The following is a 25,219-nucleotide window of genomic DNA, read 5'->3' on the forward strand; positions in this document are numbered from 1 at the left end:
AAAATTTCCACTTTTTAGTTTTTGCTAATAACAACAATCCTGCAACTTTTTTATACTGAATTCAAACAACACATATTTACTGAAGTCTCTACACAGTTTTCTGGGTACTAGAGTTCCATTGTAAACATGTCTGCTCTCAGGAAGCCTACCCACCATTTCTTATAGAGAAAAACAAGGAAATAAATAAGGTAATTTCAGATAGTAAACAAAATTGTATTAAAAATGATGGAGTGTATCAACAGTGTGGTGGAGGAAAGGGCTGGAAATTCATGGAGTCAGACCTCTCTGAGGAAGTGCTATTTTATATAAAATTCAGATAATGAAGAGAATCCAGCCATGTGAAATTCAGGAAGACGAAAGAGAAAATTCAAAGGCCTAGAAGCAGGAAAATATTTGGAAGAAGGTATAAGTACAGAAGAAGGGGCTCAGTGATGGTAGAAGATGATGTTAAAGAGACAGAAAAGCTCAGATCATTCAGAGATTTGGAGGTCATGGAATACAAATCTAGATTATATTCTAAGTACAGTGAAATGCCAGCAAAATATATAAACATCATATATGATCATAAAGAAACACTAAAGCTTGGCAATATCATGCTGAATGAAAAAAGCAAGTTCCAGAGGATTCTATACAGCATAATAACCTTTTCATTAAATTCAAAATATAAGCAAAGTAAAACGTATTCTCTAAATACACATACACCTCAGTTATAAAGTAGGTTTAAGGGGTGCCTGGGCAGCTCAGTCAGTTAAGTGTCTGATTCTTGATTTCAGGTCAGGTCATGATCTCACTCATGGCCTTGGGACTGAGCGCTGTGTTAGGCTCTGCACTGAGTATGGAGCCTGCTTGGGACTGACTCTCTCTCTCTACCTCTCTCTCTGCCCCTCCAATGCTCACATGCACTCTCTCTCAAAATAAATAAATAAACATTTTTTTAAAAGCAGTTTTGGGGCGCCTGGGTGGCGCAGTCGGTTAAGCGTCCGACTTCAGCCAGGTCACGATCTCGCGGTCCGTGAGTTCGAGCCCCGCGTCGGGCTCTGGGCTGATGGCTCAGAGCCTGGAGCCTGTTTCCGATTCTGTGTCTCCCTCTCTCTCTGCCCCTCCCCCGTTCATGCTCTGTCTCTCTCTGTCCTAAAAATAAATAAAAAACGTTGGAAAAAAAAAAAAAAAAAAGCAGTTTTAAGGGGTGCCTGGGTGATTCAGTCAGTTAAGCGTCTGACTCTTGATTTTGGCTCAGGTCATGATCTCACGATTTGGGAGTTCAAGCCCGCACTGGGCTCTAAGCTGGGCAAGGAGCCTGCTTGAGATTCTCTCTCTTCCTCTCCCTCTGCCCCTCCTCCACTTGTGTACTTGCACTCTCTCACTCTCAAAAAAAAGTTGTTTTTAAGAGGCCAGTTTTCAGGGGTGCCTGGGTGGCACAGTCAGTTAAGTGTTCAACTCTTGGGCTTGGCTCAGGTCATGATCTCACAGTTTGTAATTTCAAGCCCCGCACAGGACTCTGCAATGATGGTGCAGGGGCCTGCTTGGGATTCGGTCCCTCCCTCTCTCTGCCCCTCCCCAGCATGTGCTCTCTTTCTCTCTCAAAACAAATAAATAAACTTAAAAAAAAAAGAAAAAGAGGCTAGTTTTCAAAACAACATGAATGCACTTTAAAAAAAAATGGTTAAAATGGTAACTTTTTATGTATATTTTACCACAGTTTTTTTAAAGACTAGTATTTTTATAATTACAGGTTATTCTTATGTGGAATAGGGGACAAGCACATAAATGATGTGAATTATTATCACTGTTCTAGCTCTGGATTAGGTAGTAGATTCATGAGTGTTTATTATTTTATTAAATAAAAAAAACAATAAATTGAAAAGCCTAACTACACATATATGTGTAAACACTGCTGAGTTTTAAAACATCCTTTATGTTGATCTTTGCATACCTACACAAATATATTTGTAAGTTAAATACTCAGACATATAATTCATGAGATTTTTAAAGGGTATGTTTATTGTTTCATTGTGACATATTTCAGGCAAAAATAATCAAATAAACCTTTTTTTTTTTTTTTTGAGAGAGAGAGAGAGAGAGAGAGGGAGAGAGGGAAGGGCACAGGGAGAGCGAGAAAGAGAATCTCAAACAGGCTCCAGGGCCAGCACGGAGCCCCACGAGGGGCTTGATTTCAAGACCATGAGATCATGACTTAAGCTGAAATCAAGAGTCAGATGTTCAACCGACTAAGCCACCCAGGTTCCCCTCAACCAAGTCTTAAAAGTCCAGGTGATTATGAGTGCCCCAGGATGAGTACGACAGTCCCATGGACAGAAAAATCTGGTGACAGATTGCCATGCATGTCCATGCATCAATCGATGAATTTTATAAGCATGAATTTGTTATCTAGACCTCAATAAATACTGATCCTGAAACCTGATGACACCAAACTGAGGTAAATTCTCCAGAATACCATTAACAAACACTGTTGAAACACATTCATTGATTAGGCTTTTCTCTCAACATGATTCCTACAGTATTCAACAAAAATGAGTGCAATTTTGGACATTTTATGTTTGAGATATCCTGGCAAAGGTATCAATAAGCGTTTTAACTTACTAGACAAATAAAAATGGATGAGCAGAGATGCAGATTTAGGATTCATCAACTAACAGCAGGAGTCAAGAGCATTGTGATTTTTGTGCAAGTTGTATACTACATCACTCTAGGAGTACTGTTCACATAAAAGGCAGTCAGTGGTCCTGCCAGAGAAGAACGCTTACAGATTCAGAGTGAAAAAAACATGAAAATTCAAAGGGGAAAACAGGTTAAAACCCAAATGATATGAAACAAAGCCACACAAAGGTTTACCTTCCTTTTTACCCAATTTTAAAAAGAAAATGATCCCCTTATGATTGAAAATGATCGAGACAAGTATCATAAAGTAATAGTGTGCTGGTTACAGAAATTTGTTTATTACTATGTAAACTTAGATGGCAAGCTTCACAGTCTAAGGCCCAAAAACCAGTTGAAGTTAATACATATTGGGAAGGTCTCTGACCTTCTGAATCAAAGAGAGCTCCACCATAACCAGGAAAGTAGATACAAAATTGCATGAAGCAATGATCTGTAAAAGCTGAATGTTTGTTTATGTATAATTATTTTTTATTTTTATTTATTTTATTTTTAAATTTACATCCAAGTTAGTTAGCTGTACTCCAGCAATGATTTCAGAACTAGATTCCTTAATGACCCTTACCCATTTAGCCCATCCCCCTCTTCAGTAACCCTCTGTTCTCCATGTTTAAGAGTCTCTTATGTTTTGTCCCCTCCCTGTTTTGATATTATTTTTGCTTCCCTTCCCTTGTGTTCAAAGTCCTCTGTGTCTTAAAGTCCTCATATGAGTGAAGTCATATGATATTTGTCTTTCTCTGACTAATTTCGCTTAGCATAATACCCTCTAGTTCCATCCATGTAGTTTCAAATGGCAAGATTGTAAAAGCTGAATGTTTGAATAATGATCTCTCACTTGGTTTAAATTCAGCACTAAAACTAACAATATATACTGTTCTTTTTTTTTTTAATTTTTTTAATGTTTATTTATTTTTGAGACAGAGAGAGACAGAGCATGAACAGGGGAATGGCAGAGAGAGAGGGAGACACAGAATCTGAAACGGGCTCCAGGCTCTGAGCTGTCAGCACAGAACCTGACGTGGGGGCTCAAACCCATGGACCGTGAGATCATGACCTGAGCCGAAGTCAGACGCTTAACCGACTGAGCCACCCAGGCGCCCCTATACTGTTCTTTAAATGTAATAATAAAGCTAAGAATATATACTGTTTTTGTTTTTATAATTGTTTTTAAGATTATTTATTTTGAGAGAGACAGAGACACTGTGAGCAGGGAAGGGGCAGAGAAAGAGGGAGAATCTGAAGCAGGCTCCATGCTGTCAGCTCAGAGTCCACACGGGGCTCAAACACATGAAACCATGAGATCATGACCTAAGCCGAAATCTAGAGTTGGACGCTTAACCGACTAAGCCACCCAGGTGCCCCTATACTGTTCTTTTAATGCTGTAATTAAAAAATACAAAAGTTTTGATCACTTAATCATATATCAATCAGCTATACGTCTATCGTTAAATCCAAACCATGACCATATTCTTTATGTTATATATGAGCATACACAGCATAGTAGCTAGAAGAAAATCATCAATCTCCCTTTAGAAAGTTGACCTCCACGATCTCGCGGTCCGCGAGTTCGAGCCCCGCGTTGGGCTCTGGGCTGATGGCTCAGAGCCTGGAGCCTGTTTCCGATTCTGTGTCTCCCTCTCTCTCTGCCCCCCCCCCCCGTTCATGCTCTGTCTCTCTCTGTCCCAAAAATAAATAAACGTTGAAAAAAAAAAAAAAATAGAAAGTTGACCTCGTATTTGCAAATCAAGTAAGAATAAGTGCATAATTTCCATAAAATCAATTTTCTTTTAAAATATTTCCTTTTGAAATATATAATGCTACCCCTGGCAGAAGACTACCTTATTTTACTGAGGAGATGTGTTCCTGGAAAATCGAATGAAAGATTTGGCAGGGGATGAAAGGCAAGGAGGAAGGAAGGAGTCATATTTCTTTCCTACTGTCTTTATCCATTCATTTAAAAAATACTTATTGACTGGGGAGCTTGGGTGGCTCAGTCAGTTAAGCAACTGACTTTGGCTCAGGTCATGATCTCACAGTCTGTGAGTTTGAGCCCTGAGTTGGGCTCTGTGCTGACAGCTCAGAGTCTGGAGGCTGCTTGCTTCAGATTCTGTGTCTCCCTCTGTCTCTGCCCCTCCCTGCTCATGCTCTGCCTGCCTCTCTGCCTCTCTCTCTCTTTCTCTCTCAAAAATGAATGAACATTAAAAAATAAAATACTTATTGACTGCCCATCATGAGCCAAGCACTATTCTAAGTACTTGAAGATACAGCAATGCACAAGAAAGACAAAGTCCCTAACTTCCTGGAATTTATACTCTGTAGACAATAAATAAAGATATAAGAAGTATAAAGTCAATGATAAGTATTATGAAGACATATCAAAGTAAAGGGATAAAAAAGTGCTGGATGCTGCAATTTGAAACAAAGTGATCAGAGACGCCTTCTCTGAAGAGGTGGGATTTGAGTGGATGTTTGGATGAAATGAAGAAGCTGGCCTGGAGATGGGACATCAGCACCAGCACAGGGAAGTGCAAAAGCCAGAAATGGGAATGTGCTCTTCATATAGAAGGAACAGTCAAGGCACTGTGCTCTCTGTCTGGGGCAGAGTCAGTGACAAAGAATAGTAAGAAAGGAGATCGGAGCAGTAGCCTTCTGTTGTCTTTGTGTGTGTGTGTGTGTGTGTGTGTGTGTGTGTGTGTGTGTGTGTGTATGTGTTTTAAACAAAAACAATACAAATGTATTTGTGAATACTTGTATTTATTTTTTTTAATGTTTTTATTTATTTTTGACAGAGACAGAGACAGAGCATGAGTTGGGGAGGGGCAGAGAGAGAGGGAGACACAGATTCTGAAACAGGCTCCAGGCTCTGAGCTGTCAGCACAGAGCCCTATGAGGGGCTCAAACTCACGAACTATAAGATCATGACCTGAGCTGAAGTTCGGATGCTTAACTGACTAAGCCACCCAGGCGCCCCTATGAATACTTTTTGAGTTCTATTCTGAAAATAAATGCTACCAGGAGAACATTCCCAAGACATATTTCAGACTAATCTATACCAACAGTTACATTCAAGGCACTCATATTAATAATCATCATGTAACAGTTCTCCCAAAAAGGACTTTGGTTTTTGAGTAGTGGCTACTGATTCTTGATTGAGATTTTTCCAATGTTTTTGTTTAAGTCACATATGTCATCATCACAGTTGCTAACGGTTCTTGTATTACAAGTTTGTAGCTACTTTATCTTCACATACATGATTTTTAAAAACTTTTTTTCACATACATGATTAATTACAAAAAGATTCTAAAAAATTAATTGGTTTGTTCTTTTTCCTCCAGACTTTCAGTGAAATGTTCTTACTTATTTATTTTTTTTTTTTTTTTTTCATTGTTTATTTATTTTTGGGACAGAGAGAGACAGAGCATGAACGGGGGAGGGGCAGAGAGAGAGGGAGACACAGAATCGGAAACAGGCTCCAGGCTCTGAGCCATCAGCCCAGAGCCCGACGCGGGGCTCGAACTCACGGACCGCGAGATCGTGACCTGGTTGAAGTCGGACGCTTAACCGACTGCGCCACCCAGGCGCCCCTGTTCTTACTTATTTAAAGCTTATGTTACGTTATGAAAATTCTCCAGATTTGCCTTTTCTTTAAGTTAATATTTCACATATTATTTTGGTTTTAAAATCAATATACTTATTTTAAAAGCTTCTAAGTATTCTATAGAGTAATTTTAACTATAGTACAAAATAATATTATTACTTCATTATCTACATACTTCTAGATAGAACAGCAAAGTCTTGTTTGAGAAAAACACTTCTGCAAAAACTCATTCACTGCATCTGGAGAGTTTCACCATAAGAGATACTGACCTCAGGAGATAGTACAGAATAAGCTTGTGGTGGTTTTTCCAGTGAAACTGGTAGGCAAAACTGCCCAGTCTTTAATCGTCCATTCTGAAGCATTGGTATCCACTTTTAATTAAAAAGGAAACAATATTAAGTTACATACATTTGTTACAAAAGTAAGTACTTGGAAAATCTGTTTTAAGAATTTGGAATGAGCCAAATTTGTCTCACACCGCCAAACACCAAGGGGATTTAATTAAGTAATAATAGGTTTCATGATTCCTCTAAAGAAAAGCTTCCCTGACAATATTTTTATTAAGGAGCATTCCCAAAACATTATTACTAACTAACTATGCACTATTTAAGCCAAAAGAGGTCCTTACTATCCAAGAAAAAGCTGGAGTAGAAAAAGGCCGCAAAGTCAATCCATTACACATGGCGGTAATAGTGTCAATGTATACAGGGAAAGGTTTGGTTGAATATGAATGCTGACAACAAAACTAAAAAGCATGAATTTATTTGGTTACATTTAGCAAAATCCATTTCATAGACAAAAAAATGAGTCAATTGTTAATTTTTCTCTTTTGGGTAGCAGCATGATTTTTCTGACAAAGTTGTGATAGCACATCATGATATCCTTCACCTCAGGTTTACGTTTGCAATTCAATCATAATGATTTTCAAATAATACTCAAGAGTTTTAATTGCTTTTAATGAAAGCCAAGAGCTTTAATAGCTAAGGGTCTCTTTTAATCATTTTACACTGAAACCATTCTCTTCTGAAGAACCCTTAAAATTAATATATTTATACTGTACTGTTTGATAAACACATAATAATCAGGACCAACACCTAAGTGTTTACACATGTTAATTAATTGCATTAATGAGCATTTTCTTATTACGATGACTCTTCCTAACCAATATGGGGAATCAAATAGGGAATACTCCACAATAATGAACACCAATTACATCTCAAGTATTCAAACTACTTTTAAGACTGAAAAGCTAAATATTAAACAAAGATATACTTACTGTATATCCAACAGGAGTTTCAAGAGGAGTATTTTGTTTTTGCTGACAACTAACATGATAAAAAGTAAAAAGCAAATGATGATGGTCAGTTAAAGTAGCAGGGAGTTTAACCTTGATTTCTTCATGAAAATCAGGAGACCTTCATACAAAAAAAAAAAACAAAACACAGATCAATAGTAATTTGTTCAAAACAAATAATTACTGCATTTGTATATTTGAGTAATTTTTAAATTAATTTCACGATTCATGCTCAATTTTTCTTCCAGTACAAAATATTTTTCTCTATTCCCAAACTGTATGTAACTAACTCCTACTTCCAGTTGAGGGAGTGGTCTCTGTTTCTGAAATTTCTCGTCTCATTTTTATTAATGGGCTGAGTGATCCTATGATTTGAAAATTCATTAATAATCACCACCTTGATGCCGAGATCTTCATTAGATGGGAAACTGTATAAATGAGGAGACTAGGGCAAGGCCTTCTATATTCTGATACGCATTACATAGAAAAGTAACAGGAGTTTTTGTAAGTATGTATTTTAAAACCATACCATAAAAAAACATTTTTCTATTATAGGAGTGACTTCATATTAAAGATTAATTTGTATTATCTTTTTGCAAAAAAGAAAAAAAACAAGTAGCTCTAGACAGCTTAGTATCAAGTTGGGCTCTCTATGGAATATCTTATATCAATTATTCCATTGCTAAAGAAACAGATGTTAACAAAACATAGACTAATGTATTAACTGCTCAGAAAAAAGGAAAAAAAAAATAAAGAAAAATCAGGGAACACCTATAAATTGCATTTGTCTCACAGTTTAGAAGTGCTCCCAGCCACTACACAAATACAACGAATATCATATTTGACTTAACCAATGGCATTTTCATCTCAATATCCATTGAGAGTGGTCCCTAGGAGCATTTTTATAAAAAAGCATTGCTGCTATTTATGATTTATGATTTAAAAGGGACAGAATCTTAGCATCCCAACCTTCCATATTCAGCTAGTATCTCTCAGTTATATTCAAAGAAAATATATCCAAACCATATGGCTCCAACTAATTAAAAGTGAAAGCTTTCCCACCAATTAGGGTTCCCCCCCATGCTAATAAGTCTAATATCTTTCCATTTCAAATAAGTCTCAAAAACACTAAAAGTGTAGTTCTGATCACAGAAATATTAGGTTAATGAAAATTTTAATACCCCCAAGAAAGATAAGTAATGGTAGCCATCTGAGAATTTGATGATTTTGGTGAATAAAAGATGCTATGTATCTTATTACTGACCTCGCTAATCACCACTAAATCATGAGAAAGTTGAATTTTCTCACAGTGTTAGAGAGTATTGTCATTTTAATTCCACGAATACTGAGAGCAACAAAAATAAAGATCTAGCTATAAACTGAGATACTTTAAGAAATTATTACCTTCTTCATCAATATCATTCCTAGTACTGAGTATTCATTTCTTTTCTGAAATCATACTATGTGAAGGCTTTTATGGAAAATTAAGCATCTGTGAGTTATTCATCAACAAGTACGTTTTAACTGTTCACCTTTATGTTAAGTATTGTGTTATTTCTGTGGTGGTTTTAAAGATATGAAAAAATAATTACCCTCAAAAATATATAATTTAGTAGAAATATAAATAAGACACACATATATCAATAGCAATGCTATAAAGCAGGGGTTGGCAAATTATGGCTACAGGTCAAATCCAGTCCACTGAATGGTTTTGTATAGCCCTACAGACTAAGAATGATTTTTATATTTTTAAGTAGTTAAAAAAAATCAAAAGAATAACATTTCACTTGAAATATTACATGAAATTCAAATTTCAGCATCCATAAATAAAATGTTATTGGAAGACAGCCATGCCCATTCATTTGCAACTTCACTTATTGTCTATGGCTCTTTTTGCACTACAACAGCGGAGTTCAGTAATTGCAACAGAGACCGTATGGCCCACAAGGCCTAAAACAAAACTACTGGGCCCTTCGCAGAAAATGTTTGTCAACCCCTGGTATACAGCATATAGCATATAAGATTAAGTGCTTCAAGAACAGAGCTGAACAGATTACTTCAAGTTTTGGATCAGGGAATTGTATTTAGGAAGAGATATATGATGTGGGCCTTAAAGAACAAATAGGAGTTGAATTAATAGAGGGAATCAGTATTATGATAGAAAAAGGGATCCAAGAAAAGCCCAGAAACAGGATACTTTAGCAATAAGGCAAAAAGAAAATCATCAAGATGTAAAAGATGATTGGATATTAGAGAAAAGAAGAAGGAAAGCAAGGATGTTTTAAATTTTGAGTCAAAAGAATTATGGTACCGTTAATAAAAATAATCAGACAGAGATAGGGTCCAGAAGAGAATCGGGGATAAATACATGGAAATTGAGAAGGCAGGCAAAAGAACATGCTTACTAGGCTACTAAAAATATATGTCTGCACCTCCGAAAGGTTATGACTAAAAATAAAAAGTTGCGAAACAATCCACATAAAGAGAAAAGCAGTAACATTTTCAATGAATGTAACTCTGAGAAACACATATAAGGTTATTTATGGAGAGTATAGTGTAGAAAAAGAGGGTCAAGAGTGAAACTGTAGTGTTTTGCATGGAATATCTATTCTCAAAAAGGAAGGAAGGAAGGAAGGAAGGAAGGAAGGAAGGAAGGAAGGAAGGAAAGAAAGATAGATTAGAATAATTACTACAGAAAAATAAACTGTCCAAAGAGATGGGAGGAAAGTGAGAGCGGGTCACAAAGGGTGAGAAACAATAAAGTTTTAAAGAGGGCAAGGAAAAACCATGCTACACAACAACACTGAAGAGAGGTTTTTGTTTTGTTTTTTAAGTATAGGAGACTTAAGTTTCTTTTTGACAGTAACAGATGGAGCCAGGGAAGTGGGGACTGATGGTACAAGAGAAGGGCTAACTGATGGAGTCGCACTCTGGAAGAGGAAGAATGAGACTGGTAGAAAGCAGAGATGAAAGACTCACACTGAGCCAGGTACGGGCTCTGACTGCCCTTGAACCAGAAGGAAAGGCAGATCCATGCAGAGATAATCAGAGGTGAAGAGTAGACAAGTGAATGGTTCTCAAGTTGGATGGTCTCAAACCACTTAATAAAGTAGGAACGCTAAGAGTAAGCAAACAGAATAAGTAGGAGGTAGAGAAAGAAGAAGAAAGGCTTAAAATATCTCCTGCCAAATGACAGAGGGTAAAAAAAGCGATGACAAGAAGAATACCAAAGAATGGTGGGGCCAAAAAGAAAATAAAGTAAAATGAATTACTGCAGTCCCATCATACAGATAAAATAACGTCAATTTGTGATAGTCCTGATCGGTACAATTTTGTGATTTTTCTCCAACAGCATTCAGTAATCAAAACAAAAACAGAGAAGAGAAGAGAAGAGAAGAGAAGAGAAGAGAAGAGAAGAGAAGAGAAGAGAAGAGAAGAGAAGAGAAGAGAAGAGAAGGAAAAGAGAAGGAAAAGAAAAGAAAAGAAAAGAAAAGAAAAGAAAAGAAAAGAAAAGAAAAGAAGAGAAGGAAAAGAAAAGGGAAGAAAAGAAAAAAAAAAAGAGAAAAGAAAAGAAAGCAGAGATTAAAAGTTATCCAAAGTTAAGAATTTCTCAAAGAAGTAAAATGGAAGGGCACTACATCAAAGTATTATTAGATGTTGAGAATACCACCAATTTAACTAATGGTTATAAGCTTAGTAAAGAGTTAAGTAAAACTACAAAGTGTCAAGGGGAAAATAACAGGGAAAGTCCAAAGGACCAGAGGCTACAATGATAATCAATAACAATATAATAAAAATGAAAGGGTCAGAGAATTTGATATGAAAGACCTTTTGTATATAAAGTCTAAATTTGATGTTTATAGAGAATATGCATCTACAGGCAGAAAATTATAACTCTGATGTCAGCTGTCTTGAATTTGCACATTCAGTGCAGCAAAGCAATTGGTAAACACACTAACGTGAGTGCTTAAAATGCCACTGAGAAGGGAGTAACTTTGAAAGAAATATTTGAATTCAGTACCTGTTATGATATACTACGGCTGTATAGGCTTCCTTTGAAAATTCTGAACAGCTAGATTTACCAAAGATTACCTGTAACAAATAACAGCACGTTGAAACTTTGTTGTAATAAATGCTGGATGTTCATATCTATGTAAGAATTTGTCTGATTTAATAACTACTGGAGAACAATGGGCAAAATCAGCCCAATGAAGAACAATGTGCCTACTGACGTTCATTAATAAATTCAATTGCTTAGCCGTAAATTTCTTTTCAACTATAGAACCATCTGACATTCAAACATTCAAAAAATTTCTACCCATTATATTTCCTTTTTCTTAAAGAAGGTGAAAAATTCATTTTAAAATCTGGGTGTAGCATATCATTTGGAATTTATATAAGAAATATGGTCTTAGAATAGTAGCATGTATCTACTATAAAATTGGTGGCTTTTCCACTAAAACAGTAATCATTCTGTAAGCCAAATATAAATTTATAAATGATATTTTAAAATCCTAGTTTAGGTGAAGCTATGTATCCTTTGCTTCCAGTACTCCTTACAAGCTACCCTATTAAGAAGGAGGCTGTCTTCTTCAGTTCTTCATTCTTATGTTCTTATATATATGTCTTAAAAATAAAAAATCCACCACATTAAAAAAAAAATACTACTTTTGGAGAAGGTTTAAAGGTAAAGTAATTCAGTCTTGTATATCTGCCTCTGGCGTTCTAATAGCAATACTACGGTTAATTAGGGCAGCTGATAAGATACATGGCTTATCATTCCTATGTGAGACAGATTTGCAACGCTACCTACCCATAAATTAACCTCTTATGTCTGGCCAGCCATCTCTACACATGCAGAAATAAGTACATGGACATATCATCGCGCTTGCATCAATACAACTGGTAAAATAACTCAAATTTTACATCTTATACAGAAGGATTAATTGGAACCATCCTCAAATAAAAAGAACTTTTTAACAGATTATTTGTGTTTCTTTTTGTGACACAAAAGATCCTTTTATTCACACAGCTTCTTTCATTTTAAGGCTGTGTAAAAGTGTAATGACTATGACTGTCCTAGAGAAGTCTAATTTCACCAATTTCCAAGAATACGTTGCCATGTTTTTATAAAATGTTGTTCCAATGCCAGAATTTGAATTTTATGATTTTATCACACCAACATTATATGATCCAAAAATTATCTTAGGATCCATTTGAGTAGTCCTTATTTTTTTAAAGAATTAAGCAAAGACAATGTGTCTATGTTTCTATACTTTCAACCAGTCACTAGGATAAAGATAAAAGCATTATATTTGCATATGACTAATAATACACAAGTGAAAGGAACACAGTATCCTCTCCATCCCCCACCCCGGCCACTGAGAAGATCCCATTTTTCACAAAGTAACTCATTTACTTTCATAACATGAATGACATAAAGTAGAAAGTGTTCCTTTTCTGACCTTGTGACATGTATTTTTAACCATTCATCAACATGGACTGTGCATCAATTCTTTGACAGGCACTTTGGCAGGCATCAAGATATAGATATGAGTAAGACATGGTCCCTGCCCTCAAGGAGCTCACAATCTGGTAGACAAGATAAAGAAATAAACATATAATCTTAAAGTGATAAGGCCCATAAAAGAAATGAGAAGATGCTATCTATGGTAGCACCAAAAGAGGGAGTGGTCTGTCATTGTGGCTGGATGCAGCTGGGACTCCACAGAGGCCATATATGTGCTAAGACAAGGAAGAGTTTGTTAGGCAATCAACAGAAACAGATTATCTTACATATACTACATTTGTCATAAGCTCAATTCATATGGTAATTCACATATAACAAAGCATCTATTTTCACAATCCAGTACCTTTTCATCAACTGTGATAGTATATTCATTCTTTCAGCAGGAATAAAGAACTAGTAAAGAATATGAAATGCTAACTCCAAACCTCAGAAGTAAATTCTACATTTATTAGCAAATACTTATTCACCATGTATTATATGCAAAGATCTGAAATAGCAGCCATAGAAGAATATAAAGATGCATAATTTGTGCTCGCTGCTGTCAAGATCTATACATGCTGATAAAACTGAGGCAATGGGAAAAGAGAAAATATACAGCTTTCCTAGTAAGTAGAAAAATCAGAGGAATGCGATTTAATGACTGGCAGAGAAGGCTAAAATAAAACTGTTAACAATGCACCTATTCGTAAGCTCATTTTCATTCCATTAGAGTTCTCAGAGGTTGAACATCTATAGTGACAGGTGTGCTCCTATTCCATATGTTACTAACTTTAGTTGAGCTTAAAATCTACTTTCATGGAACTTGCATTGAGTAGTGTTCTACAAATCCTAAATGATAATTTGGGCAGTCAGGAATCTCTCCAGTCTGGCCTCAATCTACTATTTCTGACTTCTCTTACACTGCTCTGGCTCACTGGCAACTCGCCACTGTACGTCTGTGGAAGGACATTCTCCAACTTGAGTTGCTTTTCTTCCCCAGCTATCTAAGACCCAACGCCATCTACATTTTAACTATCTCTGGTTTTAGTTCAGATATACCTCCTCCAGGTGATACCTGCCTATTACCTCAGCAAGACATTCTCTCCTACCTCTGTACACTTCTGCCTTTGAATCACTACAGCCATCTTCTAATACTTAGCATATACCTTGGTTCTCAATATTAGCTGCAAAATGTAATCCCCTTAGGGAGATTTAAAAATACTGATATATGACTAGTTCCCACCCCCAGACACTATAATTTAATTGGAGTAAAATTCAGTCTGAGCACTGGTATTTTTAAAAGCTCCCTAGGTAAGTGTAATATGCACTATTACCAGAGTTTCTTAACAAAGATGGGAAGAATCATACATATTAGAATCACCTGGGGAGCATTTCAACCTATACCACAACCTCATATACTACCCATCACTTTCTACTTCCTTTGGCCTCTCATTCTCAAGGAGAAGAATCAGAATCACAGATGACAAGAGAGAAAAAACATATCTGCGCTTTGTTAGAGTTACCTAGGTGATTCTGTTCTGATCCTCTCTTGAAAGTCACTATTTTAGAATTTTATGTGTTTATCCCATATCCTTTAGATTACAAGTCTTATTCATCTTTGTATCTCTGGGAGGGACTAGTATGTACTAAGTCCTCAATATTTAAGACTTCAATACGGAAGTGTTGAATCACTATATTGTCCACAGGAAACTAATATGAACTAATATGACACTATATATTAACTAACTAGAATTTAAATAAAAACGGGAAAGGGGCGCCTGGGTGGCGCAGTCGGTTAAGCGTCCGACTTCAGCCAGGTCACGATCTCGCGGTCCGTGAGTTCGAGCCCCGCATTGGGCTCTGGGCTGATGGCTCAGAGCCTGGAGCCTGTTTCCGATTCTGTGTCTCCCTCTCTCTCTGCCCCTCCCCCGTTCATGCTCTGTCTCTCTCTGTCCCACAAATAAATAAACGTTGAAAAAAATTTAAAAAAAAAATAAATAAATAAATAAATAAAAACGGGAAAAAAAAGACTTCAAGGAAACTCATACTATCTGTTACAGGAAGTAATCAGTTAGAAATTTGGTTTACAAGATCATTAATTTCCAGTTTAGAGCTGCCAATCAAGTAAAACAAAAACAAAAACAATGTCTATTTGAACCATACATGAACAAGAGGAAAAGTAAAGAACACTTCTTACCGGCATAGCATTGCTTGGATCCTCCCCATACATGAACTGTACTTTCACTGTTATATTTCTTGCAGAACCCTGACGATTGGCAAAGTTGAGACTCTGAGGGTATATGTAGAGAAGATTTCTGTAAAGGCAATAGTATGCACGATAGTAAATATATATCTAAAAACACTATGTATCACTGCAGGCCACAAAAGAAAGAGATGGAACAAATACTTCATTATTAATATATGCTAGCCACCATATATTTTCACATACAATGTTTCATTTAATTCTTACGGCAATCATTCAAATAGATAGCAATCAAATATACCCCAATTTTGCAGATGAATTGAGGCCCAGAAAACTTAAGTGAGGTTCACACACAACTAAGTAAGCAGCAAAGCTGAAATCAGAATATAGGTCAGACTTCAAAACACATGTTCTTTCCTCTGCAAGAGACTTCTGGGAAATGAATGAGTAAGGACTGAATCATTATTAAGAAGTTAATAATGTATTATGTTAGCTCCTGCAAGCAGATATAAAGAGGATAACATTTATAGGCAGGGCTTCTGTATATATATGATCAAGGACATAAGAGAGATAACATTCCACATTATTTGTTCAAAAACATGTATGGACAATACGCTAGGTGTAATAGTTGCTATGAAATAATCACATATTACTCTGTATTTATTTTACTTCATGTCCAGTCCCTGCTTCTGCCACACAGAAGATAAATAATTCAAGAAAAGACACCAAAAGAGAGGGCTAAACAAATAAAAAGAAATAGAACAAGATTTACTTTACCTGAAGACTAGTACTGAGATATGATGAACAAGACTTCAAGTATAATAAAGTCCTGCTAATCAACTGCTGGAGCAATGAAAACACGTCAAAATTTTCTGGAATGTGGTAGGGCAATATAGAAATTCTAAATGAACACAACCTTTGACCTAACAAACCTGCCTCTAGTCTAAGGACAGAATTACACACATGTATAAATGGATGTGTTAAAAAAAATTCACTACAACATTTTTTGTAGTAGAGAATAATTACAAATAATTATAAAGAAATATAATATGCATCAGTACTATTTTAGTTAATTATATCAATATATATTAATAAGAAGGAATCCTATGGAGTCTCCAAAATGACAATGTGCAGCAATATTTATTGATGTAGAAAGAGATACCCAGCATGTTGGATAAAGAAAAAACGCAGGTTCCATAGCAGGATGTATAGTGTGGCATATCCTACTTACGGAAAATTGTGAAGAAATAATAGCTGAAAACTCCCCTAACCTTGGGAAGGAAATAGACATCCAGATCCAGGAAGCCCAGAGAGTTCCAAAAAAAGATGAACCCCAAAAGACTCACACCAAGACACATTACAATTAAAATGTTAAAAGTTAAAAAGGAGAGAATCCTAAAAGTAGGAGAAGAAAAACAATTTGTTACACACAAGAGAACCCAAATAAGACTATCAGCATATTGTTCAGCAGAAACTTTGCAAGCCCAGAAACTTTGCAAGCCAGAAGGGAATGGCATGATATATTCAAAGTGCTGAAAGAAAACACCTCCATCCAAAGACACTCTAGCCAGTAAAGTTATCATTCAGAAGCAAAGTAGAGACAGTCTTCCAGACAAGAAAAAGCTAAAGGAGCTTATCACCACTAAACTGGCCTTACAAGAAATAGTAAAGAATCTCTTTAAGCTGAAAAGAAAAAGTGCTAATTATTAACAAGAAAACATGAAAGAATAAATCTCACTGGAAACGTAAATATATAGTAAAGGTAGCAGATTAATCACTTATAAAGCTAGTATGAAGGTTAAAAGACAAAAGCAGTAAAAATAATTACAATATTTAATTAAGGAATACACAAGATAAAAAGACATAAAATATGACATCAAAAATATAAAACATGGGAGAAGGGAGTAAAAATGAAGAACTTTAAAACTGGATCAAACTTAAGTTGTTATTGACTTAAAATACACTGTTCTAGATACAAGTTGTTATGTGCAAGCATCATGGTAACCACAAAGCAAAAACCTATTGTCAATACACAAAAGGTAAAGAAACCTAAGCATACCATTAAAGAAATTCATCAAACCACAAAGGAAGGAAGCAAGAAAGGGAGAGTGACAAACTACAAAACAACTGGAAAACAATAAAATGGCAATAAGTACATACTTATCAATACTTACTTTAAATGTAAATGGACTAAATTTTCCAGTCAAAAGACAGAGTGGCTGAATGGGTTAAAAACAAAAACAAAAACAAGACACATCTACATGCTGCCTAAAGAGGCTCACTTCAGGTGTAAGGACACACACAAACTGAAAGTAAAAAAAGGGAAAAAGAGATTTCATGAAAATGAAACCAAAAGAAAGTTATATCAACAAAATGGACTCCGAAATAAAAACTATAATAAGAGACAAAGAAGGTCATTACATTGACACAGGGGGGTCAGTCCAGCAAGAGGAAAGTTGGTGGGGTGAGGGGAAAGAAAGGAGGGAGGAGAGAAAGAAATAGATAAAAAGATAATTCTGGTTAACAGTGAAGGCTCTAGTTTCTTTTTTATACTTTTCTATTTTGTTTGAACTGGTGAGAACACATGACTTTTATAATTAGAAAAAACAACTTCCATGGGGGGAGAATAAGTGTATGTAACAAAAAGCCTACAATCTTAAAGTCACTAAAAACATGGAGAAGAGTCAGTTATTCTCTGAACAGTCAAAAGTATAAAAGACAAATGTGGAAATGTTACAATGATTTGTCAGTTTCTTAATCAAAAGAATTAAAGATCAAAGATGACTGACTATTACTAACCACTGAAGTCACCAAATAAAATCTGCACAGGAAATACTTTTTTTTTTTTTCAACGTTTATTTATTTTTGGGACAGAGAGAGACAGAGCATGAACGGGGGAGGGGCAGAGAGAGCGGGAGACATAGAATCAGAAACAGGCTCCAGGCTCTGAGCCATCAGCCCAGAGCCCGACGCGGGGCTCGAACTCACGGACCGCGAGATCGTGACCTGGCTGAAGTCGGACGCTTAACCGACTGCGCCACCCAGGCGCCCCCAGGTAATACTTATTTATTGATTCTGCACACAACATCAGTACCAAGTTACATGCAAGGGAAATAAAGGAAAATTAAGAGGCCATTCCCTGGTCTTGAGGAACATATAATCTAATGGGACAGAAATGCCTATAAACAGACCACTTCACAATAATGTTGTGTTGTGAGAAAAGTTATGCAGAAGTTATGAGAGGAAGAGATACTTGGTTGACTGTGGGGAAGTCTTTCCATCTTCTACCTTCACAATATAGTTGTTGAAGAAATGGGATTATTTTTGTGTAAATTTTTCTTGAGGCTAGAATTTGTTTGTATCCCTGTAGTGACATTTAACATATTCTTGTTTTCTATAAATTCAGAGTTGGATCAAGAGCCTTGGTTATATTTAGGCCTGAGGTTTTTTTTGGTAAGATCATTCCATAAATAGTACCGTGTCCTATCAGGAGGAAAACATCTCTTTTTGTGCAGTTAGTAGATGGTGATCAATGCCTAAATCCATTAGCTCCATTAAGGGCTGCCAAAAGATAATACCCTCTCAGTCTTTATTTAATAGCTGGAATATCTCTATGAAGAGCAATTATCCTCATCTATTATTTGCTTAGCCAGTGAACCATTATATATTATAGAGAGGAATAAATGCTGGACTCTTTTCCATTATTTTCCAGTTTTCAAAATAAGCAGTAGGTGCATTACAATCCTCTAAGAGAAATTAATTCTTTTTTTTTTTTTTTTTTTTTTTAGCATCACTTATAAACTCAGGGACCAAACATATGAATGGGTTTCAGTACACTGCAGGTATTATCTTTATTGATGTTCAAATTGTTCTCTCTTTAACAAAGGAAAAAGCCAACTCAAACTGGCTTCTGCGTCCTTGTGAGTCAGGCATAGTAGTCTTTGATGCCTTCTTGCTAGCTGTTACAGCAAGATGTTCCAAGGTCTTCTATCATTTCTCCTCAGACCCAGAATCAACCACTTCTCCAAGGAGCTTTGGTTCTCTGCATGAGAAATGTTTTTCCAAGCCACAGTCTGGGCATTCATTGTGAGTTAGTCATTGTTTCTAGGCCATTTAAGTAGAAAGGGTGAGGGGGAAATGCTTTTAACGTGAAATACATTCTGAGTTCATACTGATACTTCAAATTCCAATTTAAGACTATTTATTTAATTTTATTATAAGATTTTATTTAATCTTTTATCTTGTATCTACAGATCATCTTCAAACACTGAGAATCATTTTGAGGACATCAAGTATGAAAGAATTAGAATATCACTTAATTACTTATGCATATTATTCAAAAACTGGAGTCTTAAGGAACTCCAGTTTTCTATGGCTATCCAGAAGAGGATAAGCCTACCAAGACCGAGAAGGCACCTACAGAGAAGTAGGGAAAAAAACCATGAGAGTGCAATGACATGGAAGCCAAGGGAAAACAGCATAAGAAGAATTAAACAGTTAAGTGTCAACACTACTCAGGGGCCAAATGAGTTAAGAATCAAAAAAGGTCAACTGGACTAGCAACATGAAAGTCACTGATAATATCAGGCTGGAAACAGATAAAAGTAGGTTCAAGAGCAAGTTGTTAAGAAAATGAAATAAGTGAAACTCTGAAAAGTGTAGCTGTAAAAGAGAGAAAGATCATGCAATAGTTGAAGACAGAATATGAGCATTTTGTAAGCTTTTTAAGATTGGAAACGTTTGAGAAAAAAAAGAGACGGAGTCTACCAGAAAGAAAATAGGAAAACTGGAGAAAAGATAGGTGAGTGATTGCGAACGGGGGTGGAGATAAAAAAGCCGTGCGGGCACGGAGGGGGAGGGACCCCCTTCTGCGAAGAAACAAAGGGAAGAGAAAGAGCAGCTAGGGAAGTGTAGGACCATATCTGGACAGGAGAAAGACTTCGGACTGAGACTGAGAGGGATCCTATCTCCAACTGCAGAGCTTTCTTCGCACTGGGACCGGCTCCCAGTTCACGCACCTGGGGAGGAGGGAAGCCAGCCCTGGGTGTGGTGGTAAGTCAGGGGCACAGTCTGCAGTTGGAGAAAGTGGTTCCCTGCCTAGAGGGCTGCGCAATAGTACAAAGCCTGCTTGCGTCCGTCACCCCCCCGTCCCCCCACCCCCAGCTCAGTGGCTGGGCCGAGGACGCAGTCTGCAGTAGGAGAAGGCAGCCCTCTCCCTGGAGTGCTGTAGGAAAAGACAAAGCCCTGCCTGCATCCACCACCCTGGGGGCTCCGTGGTGAGGTCGGCGGAAAAGTCTACGGTAGGACAAAGTGGACCCCTCCCTGGAGTGCTGTGGAAAAAGACAAAGCCTGCCTAAGGCAGCCTGCATCGGCCACCCCCGGGGATTGGCGGCGAGGTCGACTGCACAGTCCGCAGAAGGAGGTCCTCCCTGAAGTGCAGCGGCACAAAGCCAGCCAGGGCCACATATCCGGCCGCACTGAGAGGAGCTTCCCCAGTGCCAGAGCGCCTGGAGCAGGACTTTGAATCCTAGACAATCACAGTGTCAGGGGAGGGGGAGGAGAGAGACGGACCACCCCGTCTGCGCCTGCGGCACAGTGAGGATGACTCAGAGTCCACCGGGTCCGGCTCCATGGAGAAGAGACTGCAGGGTCACCATTTCCCCTACCACCAACCACCACCACCAAGGTGGGGCTTCAGGGATCACTCCCCAGGCCCATAGTGGAGGTGGGTCCAGACTGCACCAAACCACGGCCCTTCGCACTGGGTAACTGCCTATGTACCGGAGCAGGGCAGACCCTGAGGACAGCTCCTCCAGACAAGTGCAGCAGCATTGCCTGGATGAGCTCTAGGTCAATTCTGGAAATATAGATATATTCTCCCCCCAACTCCCATTTCTCCTCCTTATCTCTTCCCTCCCCTAGGCTGGTTACTCTGGTTATTGGTCTGTCTAAACAGACATACTTAATCCATTGTCTTGATACATATTCCACACCTCCTTCTTTACACTCCTTTCTCTCTCTCTGGAACAATTAAGCCATATAGTTTCTATGTCTGGGTAACTTTATCCTCCTTTCTTTTTTCCCGCCTCCGTCTTTGTTTTCTGTTCTCTCTATGGATTGAGTCTTTTAGTCTCTCTGCCTAGTCAATGTTTATTTTTCTCCCCCCTCCCTGCCCCCCACCCCGCTCCTGTCATTTCTCTCTTTGTATATGCTCTTCAAACAGCACAGCCTCCACCCTCTTCTCTACTTGTAATCGGTGTTTTGGGGTTTTTGTTTTTAGCCTTTAGTTTTCTGTTTTTGTTCATTTGTTTGTTTGTGTTATTTATTTGTGTGTTTCCATGTTTTTGTCCCCTGTTTGTCTATCTGTTTTCCTTTACAGGGCTACTCCAAGAAACAAATCAAAGCACACCTGGTGGAGGGTCCAAACTATCACTACGAGTAGGGTAATAAAATAACCAAAGTCACAACAACAGAGAACAAGTAACAATCTCCGAAAAAACACCTCCTGAAGGGCCAGGCCCTGAACAGTGTATGACCCTCCTTTAACAGAGCAGTGCTCACAGGTGCAGAGCACACAACAAACTTTCAAAACGCGTAAGGGACAGAAAACTAGCCAAAATGACGAAACGGATGCATTCTCCTCAAAAGAAATTCCAGGAAGTAGCAACAACTAACAAATTGATCAAAACCAATTTAAGCAATATAACTGCACTAGAATTTATAATGATAGTCATAAAATTAATTGCTGAGCTTGAAAAAAGCATAGAGAATAGGAGAGAATCTATTGCTACAGAGGTCAAGGGACTAAACAATAGTCATGATGAATTAAAAAATGCTATAAATGAGGTGCAAAATAAAATGGAGGCAGACACAGCACGGATTGAAGAGGCAGAGGAGAGAATAGGTGAATTAGAAGATAAAATTATGGAAAAAGAGGAAGCTGAGAAAAAGATTAAAAAAAATCCAGGAGTACGAGGGGAGAATTAGAGAACTAAGTGATGCAATCAAATGGAACAATATCCGTATCACAGGAATTCCAGAAGAAGAGAGAGAGAAAGGGGCTGAAGGTGTACTTGAACAAATCATAGCTGAGAACTTCCCCGATCTGGGGAAGGAAACAGGCATTGAAATCCAACAGGCACAGAGAACTCCCTTCAGACATAACTTGAATTGATCTTCTGCACGACATGTCATAGTGAAACTGGCAAAATACAAGGATAAAGAGAAAATTCTGAAAGAAGCTAGGGATAAACATGCTCTAACATATAAAGGGAGACCAATAAGACTAGTGACAGATCTATCTACTGAAGCTTGGCAGGCCAGAAAGGAATGGCAAGAAATCTTCAATGTGATGAACAGGAAAAATATGCAGCCAAGAACCCTTTATCCAGTAAGTCTGTCATTCAGAATAGAAGGAGACATAAAGGTTTTCCCAAACAAACAAAAACTGAAGGAATTAATCACCACTAAACCACCCCACAAGAGATCCTAAGGAGGACTCTTTCAGTGAAATGTTGCAAGAACCACAAAGTACCAGAGACATCACTACAAGCATGAAACCTACAGATATCACAACAACTCTAAACCTATATCTTTCAATAATAACACTGAATGTAAATGGACTAAATGCTCCAATCAAAAGACACAGGGTATCGGAATGGATTAAAAAACAAGACCCATCTATTTGCTATCTACAAGAGACTCATTTTAGACCTGACGACACCTTCAGATTGAAAGTAAGGGGATGGAGAACTATCTATCATGCTGCTGGAAGTCAAAAGAAAGCTGGAGCAGCCACACTTATATCAGACAAACTAGACTTTAAATGAAAGGCCGTAACAAGAGATGAAGAAGGGCATTATATAATAATTATTGGGTCTATCCATCAGGAAGAGCTAACAATTATAAATGTCTATGCACCGAATACAGGAGCCCCCAAATATATAAAACAATTAATCACAAACATAAGCAACCTTATTGATAAGAAGGTGGTAATTACAGAGCACTTTAACACTCCACTTACAGCAATGGAAAGGGCATCTAGACAGAGAATCAATAAAGAAACAAGGGCCCTGAATGATACATTGGACCAGATGGACTTGACAGATATATTTAGAACTCTGCATCCCAAAGCAACAGAATATACTTTCTTCTTGAGTGCACATGGAACATTCTCCAAGATAGATCACATACTGGGTCACAAAACAGCCCTTAATAAGTATAAAAGAACTGAGATCATACCATGCACACTTTCAGATCACAATGCTATGAAACTTGAAATCAACCACAGGAAAAAGTCTGGAAAATATCCAAAAGCATGGAGATTAAAGAACATCCTACTAAAGAATGAATGGGTCAACCAGGCAATTAGAGAAGAAATTAAAAAATATATGGAAACAAATGAAAATGAAAATACAACAATCCAAATGTTTTGGGATGCAGTGAAGGCAGTCCTGAGAGAAAAATACATTGCAATCCAGGCCTATCTCAAGAAACAAGAAAAATCCCAAATACAAAATCTAATAGCACACCTAAAGGAACTAGAAGCAGAACAGCAAAGACACCCCAAACCCAGCAGAAGAAGAGAAATAATAAAGATAAGAGCAAAAATAACAATATAGAATCCAGAAAAACAGTAGACCAGAGCAATGAAACCAAGAGTTGGTTTTCCGAAAAAATAAACAAAATTGATAAACCCATGGCCAGGCTTCTCAGAAAAGAGAGAGGGCCCAATGTTTACAGCAGCACTTTTAACAACAGCCAAATTATGGAAAGAGCCTAAATGTTAATCAACTGACGAATGGATAAAGAAGATGTGGTTTATATATACAATGGAATACTATTTGGCAATGAAAAAGAATTAAATCTGGCCATTTGTAGCAACGTGGATAGAACTGGAGAGTGTTATGCTAAGTGAAATAAGTCAGGCAGAGAAAGACAGATACCATATGTTTTCACTCTTATGTGGATCCTGAAAAACTTAACAGAAGACCATGGGGGAGGAGAAGCGGGGGAAAAAAGTTACAGAGAAGGAAGGAGGCAAACCATAAGAGACTCTTAAATACTGAGAATAAACTGAGGGCTGATGGGGGGTGGTGGGGAGGGGAAAGTGGATGATGGGCATTGAGGAGGGCACCTGTTGGCATGAGCACTGGGTGTTGTATGGAAACCAATTTGTCAATAAATTATATTTAATATTAAAAAATTTTTTTAATTAAAAAAGATTGGAAAGGTTTGAGTTTGATTAAATACTAATGAGAAGAATCCAGGTGAGACAGAGTCTGCATACATTAGAACAAAAAAGTAAAGATTCCTGAAATGATAGGAGAGAACAGGATCCAAAGCACATAACAGATTGCCCTTAATTATGCTTGTAATTCCTCATTGTAGCAAACATTTGCTGAGTATGCAGTGTGCCAGATACTAAGAATATAGAGATAGGGGCGCCTGGGTGGCGCAGTCGGTTAAGCGTCCGACTTCAGCCAGGTCACCATCTCGCGGGCCGTGAGTTCGAGCCCCGCGTCGGGCTCTGGGCTGATGGCTCAGAGCCTGGAGCCTGTTTCTGATTCTGTGTCTCCCTCTCTCTCTGCCCCTCCCCCGTTCATGCTCTGTCTCTCTCTGTCCCAAAAATAATAAATAAACGTTAAAAAAAAAAAAAAAAAGAATATAGAGATAAAAGACAAAGTTACTGACTTCACAGAACTACAGTCTAAAGGGAGAATCGGACAAGCAAATAATTATAATGTAGTGTAAGTGCTATGAACATAGAATATCACTGAAGCCCACAAGAGGACCTGAGACTAAAGAATCTGCCAACAAGTTTCAATGAAAAATTTGTAAGTAGGATAAACAAGCAGAACACACAGAAAAGCAAAACACACTACGCTTCCCCCCACCCCTCAGAATCTCTACATTATCATTACTACTGTTTTAGCTTTG

At 37.5% G+C, this 25,219-nt stretch overlaps 1 protein-coding gene and 1 long non-coding RNA gene across 11 annotated transcripts in view; both read right to left on the reverse strand.

Moving 5' to 3' along the window:
- The window catches only part of DOCK7 (dedicator of cytokinesis 7), a 236,897-nt gene that overhangs the window by 99,026 nt on the left and 112,652 nt on the right, over positions 1 to 25,219 (reverse strand). For all 10 annotated transcript variants that reach the window (XM_086717167.1, XM_086717165.1, XM_086717168.1 and 7 more), the window contains 4 exons: positions 15,275 to 15,392; positions 11,590 to 11,660; positions 7,551 to 7,689; positions 6,544 to 6,645 (listed from right to left, as the gene is read on the reverse strand). In XM_086717167.1, coding sequence (XP_086573293.1) covers positions 6,544 to 6,645; positions 7,551 to 7,689; positions 11,590 to 11,660; positions 15,275 to 15,392 — 430 coding nt within the window. The remainder of the gene's footprint in view (positions 1 to 6,543; positions 6,646 to 7,550; positions 7,690 to 11,589; positions 11,661 to 15,274; positions 15,393 to 25,219) is intronic.
- Positions 1,170 to 6,034, reverse strand: LOC147578068 (uncharacterized). Its single transcript, XR_015254752.1, has 2 exons — positions 4,406 to 6,034; positions 1,170 to 4,218 (listed from the first exon to the last, which is right to left on the reverse strand). It is a non-coding gene; the product is annotated as an uncharacterized LOC147578068 (long non-coding RNA).

The sequence above is a fragment of the Puma concolor genome, chromosome C1 (genome assembly GCF_028749965.1).
Source record: "Puma concolor isolate L17-30 chromosome C1, mPumCon1.1.hap2, whole genome shotgun sequence".
Lineage (NCBI taxonomy): Eukaryota > Metazoa > Chordata > Mammalia > Carnivora > Felidae > Puma > Puma concolor.